The sequence below is a fragment of the Miscanthus floridulus genome, chromosome 7 (genome assembly GCF_019320115.1).
Source record: "Miscanthus floridulus cultivar M001 chromosome 7, ASM1932011v1, whole genome shotgun sequence".
Taxonomy (NCBI): Eukaryota; Viridiplantae; Streptophyta; class Magnoliopsida; order Poales; family Poaceae; genus Miscanthus; species Miscanthus floridulus.
Window position 1 is genome coordinate 15,259,312 of NC_089586.1, and position 9,133 is coordinate 15,268,444.

The 9,133-nt window shown below is 43.7% G+C and overlaps 1 protein-coding gene across 1 annotated transcript; it reads right to left on the reverse strand.

Moving 5' to 3' along the window:
- Positions 1-1,912: 1,912 nt before the first annotated feature.
- Positions 1,913-2,839, reverse strand: LOC136465129 (vegetative cell wall protein gp1-like). Its single transcript, XM_066463990.1, has one exon. It carries the CDS (start codon positions 2,837-2,839, stop codon positions 1,913-1,915), a length of 927 nt encoding a protein of 308 aa, XP_066320087.1.
- Between the last annotated feature and the right edge of the window lie 6,294 nt (positions 2,840-9,133).

Below are 9,133 nucleotides of genomic sequence, written 5' to 3' on the forward strand. Positions count from 1 at the left end.
ATAGCCGCATTGGTTCATTAACTAACCATTCTATGTAAGCACCTGTGCTACTTTCAAGCAAGTGGTAAGCAATCAGATTTCCTTTGTCCATCTTCCATCTTTCATCTTTCAATTCTTACTACGATGCTAAACCGTAGACAAGCCGTACCGGATAGCCCGGCGATTCGCGAATCAATGTCCCCAGCTAGGTACCCCGAAAACACACGCCCCGCTTGTACCCCGGGGCACAAGCAGGACCAACCCGTCACTCTCCTATCCCGGGTGTCCAGGTCCCCGTCCAAACTGGGACTCCAAGCCCCCGCCCCTGAGTCCTGGACTCAGCGCGGTGCAAGGACCTCCTCCACCAAAAACAAACCCAGACAGTCGGTCCGGAAAGAGCCGGATCTGCGACAAGAGAGCAACAAGTCTTCCAAGCGCCCATACACAAGTATGTGCTCGAGATAATAAGTCTGTGACCTGCCTAGAGTCATATGCAACGATCGGTCCTTAACCGACCAGACAGGGAAAAACGGTGTAACCAAGCTATGACCCGCCTCCGCGGCGACACAACTTCTTACACCCACCAATACCCAAACCATATCCCTGCCCAGTCACCATTTTCCTTTCCACCATTTTATATATTCCAGGTGATAATCATTCAGTAGTATATTTCCTATCTCTCGCGAGTGACAGGCAATCACTCGACTTCTATCGGAGTCCTGTAGCATAGCATTCTACACGATCCTGTCATACTAGTAAGACTCATAGGATAAAGATATATATATGCAAGTGGGTTTCATTCAACTCCTTAAAACTTAATGCACAATTATAATTTAAACTACAGAAAGTAGGGGTTGTGCACCAGGGCTTGCCTGGGTAAGATATATTAAAAATTAGTATCTGCATCTTCAGATCATCTGGATAGAAAGCCCATTGCATCACCTCCTGGAGAGAATACTGTTACACCATCTTCGGATTCCCAATCATCCTTCGATCGATCCGTTGATCCATCATCGTACCTATATGATATGCATGCGATGCAATGCAAAAATGTAATTAATCAACTGCAATCGTGACTCGTATAAATACGCTTTACGCCTCTCGAGTAACGAGTTAGTTCTAACGACGACTGTACATAGGCTACATATTCCCGTTGTCGGATAAGGCGTATTTCCCAACGATTAATTTAGTTATATAAACCAACGGTGTTTCTTTATTTTATCCTATCGATTTAATCATTATTCGAAATAAGACATCATTATCTAATTAGCAACTAGTTATTCTGGAGCTACAAAAATTACGGCGAGTAACTACTACTGCTAGGAGTCTACTATACAAATTTCAGATTCAACAATATTACCAACTTACCATATCAATTCCTACAAGTTTACCTTTTCATAATATTAATTATCTCTAATTAATTATATAGCTCCCTAAGAATATTATCCACTATGTGCACAAATCATACTAGCAGGTAGATCACGATTTTAGGAGACTAACAAAACCAGTTTGGCATTTTTACGATTTTTCTAGGATTCACTACGAATTTTACAAGTTTATTTCCAACTAAATTAACAAAGGCTTTGGAAAACAAAAAGGACCAGCGCTTGGCCTGGCCCGCAGACACGCGCGCGGCCCAGGCAAGAGTGGCGCTCGACCGGCCCAGCAAGAAAGAACCAGCCGGCAGCACCAGCCGGCCCAGCGCAAACGGCGGCCGAGCAGAGCAGCCCGCAACCGGCCAGCGGGGCAGCGGCCCAATCAGCCGACCGTGGCCCAGGCGGGGCGCAGCGCTCACGGCCCAGTCGCGCGGCCTGCCAGGACGCGGCAACGGTGCGGCGGCCAGCCCAGCAACCGTGCGCGGCAGTAGGCCGGCCCAAACGGCCAAGCCCACAGACTCGATGCGTATTTTGCAAAAAGAGCCCCGCACTATTCCCTATTCGCTCCGAGATCCACAATCACTATTCATTCGAGTCACGTATTTGCAAATGAAACCCTGTATAAAACTGCGTCTTGGAGTTATACCCTCTTCTACCTTCTCCAAGCAGAGCACGGCATGGGGAGGGGCACGGCGGTCTGGCCGCACGCGCAGCACGGCGAAGACCCGGCAGGAGACCGCGGCACAGACGACGGCGGAACACGGGAGCGCGGGGCACTGAAGGCGAGGTGGTGCAGCGCTGGCTGGGCGTCTTCGGGCGTGGGCTCCAGCGAGGCGCTGCAGCAGCGGACCAGCGCGTGACACGGCGGCCACGCATGGCGGTGGAGGCGCCTGGGAGGGGCACGGCCGGGCTCGACGGCAGGCGGTGGTGAGGCCCGCGACAGACGTGGAGCGGCACGGGCCCAGGGAAGCGGGTGCGAGGCGACGCCACGCGCGGGGGTGATGGCTCGGGAAGACGCAGCGATGGTGGTCCGGCTGAGCGGGCAAACCGAGAGAGAGCAGGGAGGGTGAGCCGAAACTAGGACTGTGGTCCAGCGAGGGCGCGGGAACTCGCCGTGGGGAGGAAGAGGAGCAGCGGGCGAGCGCGGGGCTGAGGGGTGCCTGGGTGAGCGGCGACGGCGGCGCTGTGAGGCGGAAGAGGAGGGGCGCCGGTGCTTCATGGCCCAGGCGCGCGGCCGAGGGCACGCACGCGCACGCGAGCGGGGAAAAATGGAGGGGCGGCGTTGAGAGCGTCAGGCCCAGCGCGGCAGAGGAAAAAGGAAGGGAGGAGCGGCGTAGCGTTGCAGTGGTGCGGCGTGCCAGGGAAAAGGATGGGGGATGGGGAGACAATGGTGGGTCACAGAGTGGGGTAGCCCTGGTGCGCTCCGTACTCAAGTTAAATCGAGGAAAACAGGAGGTGACAGGATTCTTGCGGCGTGGAGGCATGTGGAGACAGACAGAGACAGCGGAGGCAGGAAAGCAGCACACGCACTCCCTGCAACGACCACGTGACGACGTACGAGTCCATCAACCGGCCTGGCAGACTGTACAGGCTGCAGCAAATTTATTATTGAAGCATGTGCCTGTCCCTACAGCCTCATAGTTATCCACTGTGAATCTCGTAGTAAATTTAAGCTGCATCTTGTGTAAAATTAATGAACTTTTGTGTGCTTTTGGTTGGACGTGTGCGCATGCAGGTACCACGGGCGCGGTGAGCAGTTCGTGCTGGCGAGCGGACCGCGGGGCACGCACACGGAAGAGACAACGGAGAGAAAAAGAAAAGCGCGGGGAGTAGGCCAATCGACACGGAGGTGACCCGGCCTGACCTGCCCAGGCGCGTCGGGACTTGAGGTTTTGGCTCGCTTTAGAGTTATCGTCGTAACTTATATATATATATACACACATACGTATAACGGTTTACTAATTTACATAAATTGCAACGTCTAGGCACGGGAAAATTTTAGCAAAGCTCGAATTTAAATTTGATTCCAAAGCTATATATATGTACATCGTTCTATTTATTAATGTATTTTATTTTATTTATAAAGGTTGCTTCTTATGCTTAATCTAATATAACAAACCGTTTGCTAGAATCGTCGTCGGACATTCATAAATATTCCTATGCATGGCGTAGTTTAATTTGAGCGTTTAATTCGAGTCCGCAAAACTAAGTCACACAGGATTCGCGTATCGCGTCGAATACGTTTAAAATAAAAAATTCCGAGAAACTCGATTAAAAAATTTGACTTAGGCATAAATCGCGGCGCTAAATAGGATCGTAACACCGGGGTGTTACAAGTTTCTTCTCCTTTCTTCGTGATGCTTTCTCTCAATTAAGTCTCAACTTCGATAAGACCAAAATAACCACCAATTAGGACAGATATGGGAGACCTCTCAAACCCTCAAAATTTTCAAAATAATTTACCTTTGGCTATAATTTATTTTAGAAAAATAAGCAACAAAAGAGTCAAGGAGCAACTTGTGGCCACCCAAACCAACAGGAGCTTCAAATGCTCTCCCTATTTGTGGACGAACACAGCGAATGCTCAAAAAATAACTGAAAAGAAAATACAAAGCAACATACATACATATGCAATAGAATACTTGAAAGAAAATCTAGTTGCTTGTCAAGTTTGATCCAAAGTTAAGCTTCTTCACATGCTTTTCGGCGGTTATCTTAACCATGTTAGACAAGCCCTAAGTGCATTACAAAAAAATTAAACATGTTTTATATTACAATGCAATGCAAGGGACAACATAAGCTCATTTTTGGTGAAGTTACTTAGATCAAGCACATTGAGCTCATTTCTCAACCGACAAAACGTAGCTTCATCTAGTGGTTTTGTAAAGATATCCACCAATTGATCCTTGGTCCTTACACCATCTAGTGATGTATCATTTTTAGCAACATGATCTTTAAGAAAGTGATGATGAATATCAATGTGCTTGGTGCGAGAGTGTTGAACCCGGTTATTAGCAAGTTTTACCGCGCTCTCATTGTCACACAAAAGAGGTACCTTTTCTAGAACTACACCATAGTCTAGAAGAGTTTGCTTTATGTAAAGGATTTGTGCACAACAAGCACCCACGTCAATGTACTCCGCCTCAGTGGTGGACAAGGCCACAATATTTTGCTTCTTAGAGGTCCAAGACACTAGTTATCTACCAAGCAAACGGCACCCTCTGAATGTGTTTTTTCTATCAATTTTGCAACCGACATAATCCAAAACGGAATAGCGAACTAGTTGGAATCTAGCTCCTTTGGGATACCAAAGACCAATGCTTGGTGAGTGCTTAAGGTACCTAAGGATTCTTTTAACGGCAACCATGTGAGCCTCCTTAGGATTAGCTTAAAATCTAGCACACATACACACACTAAACATGATGTCGGGCTTAGATGCGGTCAAGTATAACAAGCTACCAATCATAGAATGGTAGAGAGTTTGATCAACCGATTTACCTCCCTCATCTAGGTCCAGATGTCCATTAGATGACATTGGTGTTTTGATTGTCTTACATTCATCCATTTTAAACCTCTTGAGAAGATTCTTGGTATAATTTTCTTAAGAGATGAAAATCCCTTCTCTCATTTGCTTAACTTGAAAACCAAGAAAGAATGTAAACTCTCCAATCATAGACATCTCGAACTCCTTCGACATCAATTCATCAAACTCTTTGTAATAATCTTTATTTGATGAGCCAAATATGATATCATCAATATATACTTGACAAATGAAGATCTCTCTATCAAGCTTCTTGGTGAATAGTATGGTGTCGACCTTCCCAATGGTGAAGCCCTTCTCAATGAGGAAATCCCGAAGGCGCTCATACCAAGCTCTTGGAGCTTGCTTTAGCCATATAGTGCCTTGGACAACCTAAAAACATGATTAGGATATCAAGGGTCTTCGAACCTAGGAGGTTGATCAACATAGACTAGTTTATTTATAAAGCCATTTAAAATGCACTTTTAACATCCATTTGATATAATTTCATTTCATGATGAGATGCATATGCAAAAAGGATACGAATGGCTTCAAGTCTTGCAACCGGTGCAAAGGTCTCTCCAAAATCCAACCCTTCAACTTAAGAGAACCCCTTTGCAACTAGCCTTGCCTTGTTCCTCACAACGATGCCATGATCATCTTGCTTGTTGTGGAACACCCACTTTGTTCCAATGACTCTTGTATCTTGTGGTTATTCTTCAAGTGTCCAAACTTTATTGCGGGTGAAGTTGTTCAATTCATCATGCATGTCATTTATCCAATCCGGACCTTGAAGAGCTTCTGCTACATTCTTAGGCTCAATGCAAGAAACAAATGAGTGATGTTCAATAAATGAAGCAAGTTTTTGAGAGCGAGTCATTACACCCTTAGAAGGACTCTCTATGATGAGATCTTGTGGATGCGCTTGAAGTATAGGAGAATTTCTTCTGTCAACCACTTGAGGAGGAGGATGTGGAGCATCAACATTTTGGGCTTGTGCCACCATTTGGTCATGGGAGACGTGAGTATTTTCATTTTCTACTCTTCCATCTTTATCATCATCTTATGACACATTTAATAAAGAAGGTGGATCAATCACTTGTACAACATCTTCATCATCTTTGGACTTGATGTCTCCAACTGGAATGTTCTTTATGACCTCCCTCAATGGTTCATCATCAAGATTCTCATGTGCTCCTTGGGAGCCGTTAGATTCATCAAATTCCACATCATACGTTTCTTCAACCAAGCCGGCGGTATGATTAAATACTCGATATGCTTTGGGCTTTGATGAGTAACCAATAAGGAAACCAATATCACAACGTCTTTAGAACTTCTCTAGGTGTTGTTGCTTCTTGTAGATGTAGCATTTGCAACCAAACACCCAAAAAAATGAGATGTCTGGCTTCTTCCCATTGAACAACTTGTAAGGGGTCTTGCCAAGAAACTTTTGGAGAAATAGGCTGTTGGATACATAGCATGCGGTGTTGATAGCTTTTGCCTATAGATCTTGAGATGTATTATACTCATCAAGCATTGTTCTTACAAGGGTGATTAGTGTCTGGTTCTTTCTCTCTACTACACTACTTTGTTGAGGAGTGTAGGTTGCGGAGACCTCATGCTTGATTCCAACTTCATCACAATATGCTTCAATGTTTGTGTTGTCAAATTCTTTTCTATTGTCACTTCTTATCTTCTTGAGCTTCACTTTAAATTCATTTTGTGCTCTCTTGGCAAACTTTTTGAAACATGTGGCCACTTCGATCTTGTCATGAAGAAAGAACACCCAAGTGTATCTAGAGTAGTCATCAACTATCATAAGACAATAGAGATTGCCTCCCAAACTCTTGTAAGTTGTTGGTCCAAATAGATCCATGTGGAGAAGCTCTAGCACTCTTGTTGTTGACATGTAAGTTTTGGTTGGATGAATGTTTGCAACTTGCTTGCAGGCTTGACATGCACTACAAAGCTTGTCCTTTTCAAATTTCATATCCTTCAAACCTCTCACCAATTCATTTTTTATTAACTTCTTGAGTGAACTCATCTCAACATGTGCAAGTCTTCTATGCCAAAGCCACCCAAGTGGTGTTTTGGCGAATAAGCAAGTCTTTAAGTTTGCATCTTTGGAGGTAAAATCCACTAGATATAGGTTGTTGTATCTAAAGCCCTTGAATATAACTTGATGATCATCTTTCTTTGACACAACTATTTCCTTCTCAGTGAACAAACATTAAAAACCAAGATCATACAATTGACCAATGGATAGCAAGTTGAAGCTCAAAGAAGCAACATATAGCACATTTGATATTGAGTGATCATTTGATATTGCAACTTTGCCCAACCCTTGTACTTTGCCCTTTGAATTGTCACCAAATGTAATCCTTTCTTGACCATCTACTTCTTCATCTAGTGAGGTGAACATACGAGGATCACCGGTCATATGTTGAGTACAACCACTATCAATAACCTAATGACTTCCACCGGTCTCGTAGTTCACCTACACACACAAGAGATTAAGCTTGTTGTTTAGGGACCCAAACTTGATGAGGGCATTTTACTTTCTCAACTAGTGACTTAGCAACCCAAATTTGTTTAGACCTATTCTTGTTGGGTGGACCTAAGAACATGACTTTCATCTTTCCACTATAATTTTTTCTAAGCATGTAGTGAGCATTGAAGGCAAACGGTCTAGCATGCTTGGGCAAGGGTTGTGGTGGTGGAGTTCACACTCATGAGCAAAGTGACCTTCTTGTCCACACTCAAAGCATCTCTTTGACTTAGGTTTTGACTTGTATTGTTGTGGATGTTGGACTTGAGCTTTCTTCTCTTGATTTTCCAAGAACCTAATACCACTTTTATCTATCTTCATCACGGTGTTCATAAGTAGCTCACTTTAGAGATATTGGCCTCTTGTGAACTTGCTCAAACTGGTCTTGAGATGCTCTTTCTCCAACTTAAGTTTCTTGTTTTCTTCTCTAAGTTCATCATGGTTCTTCTCCATCTTGAGTTTCTTGTTCTCTTCTCTAAGCATCTCATTCTCAAGTGCCATATCATGATTATTGTCAAGATTCTCTATCACAATTGTGTTGGTGGTTGATAGCTTTTCAAGATCCTTCTTGAGCTTTTCATTTTCATTCTTGAGCTTGACATAATTATCATAGTTGTCGGATTCAACCACTCTCTTGCCTTTGCTACTAGAACCTTGCTCAATGCTCTCAACAATCAAGTCATCACATGATGTGGCTATATCAATCTTAAGAATATTGTTAGTAGCATCATGTGGCTCTTTTGGCAATAACTCATGAGAAAGAACAAGATTATCATGATTAACCTTGAGATTAGTGTACTCTTCTTTTAGCAAGTTGTAACTAGTGGTGAGCTCATTATGTATCTCCTCAAGTTTATCATGTTTTTCTCTAAGCTCCCTTTTAGAGGTTTTGAGTTCCTTGAGTTTGGATGACATAATTTTGTTCTCTTCTCTAAGCTCATCATTAGCTTTTTGGCTATGTCATACTTTGCTAAGAGTGAGTCATTCACAAGTTCTAGCTTCTTATTTTTAGCTCTTGTCTTTCTAATGATTTTAGTGTATTGGTTTAACAATTTGACAAGATCATCATAAGAAGGTGATTCAAATTCTTTATCACTATCACTACCATTCTCGTCATCACTAGCATTATCATCACCACTACTATCATCATCATTTTGTACCTTTTGTTCACCCTTGGCCATGAGGCATAGGTGTGTAGAGGATGATGATGGTGGTGTCGGTGGATGTAGTGAAGAACCAATCACAAGAGCGGACACCTTCTCCTTCTTTTTCTCACTTTCATCATCAGATGAACCACTTGAAGATTCAATGTCCATGAGCCAATCATCAACAATATAGGCCTTACCATTCTTCTTCTTCTTATGAAATTCCTTCTTGCCATCCTTCTTCCTATATGGCTTGTTCTTCTTCTTCTCATCATCATCACTTGAGTCATCTTTCTTATCCTTGTACTTCTTGTACTTGTCTTTCTTGGGTTTGGGGCATTGATGAGCTAGATGACCAAGATCTCCACAATTGTAGCAATCCATTTTGGAGATGGGCTTCCTTCTACTACTAGTGAAAATTTTCTTTTTCTTGCCATCAAACTTGACACCATTCTTGTTTAGCTTCTTGAGCAACTTGGTGGTTCTTCTCACCATGAGAGCAAGGCTTGCATCATCAATCTCATCATCACTTGAGCTATCATGATCAACTTTTACTTTGCCCCTC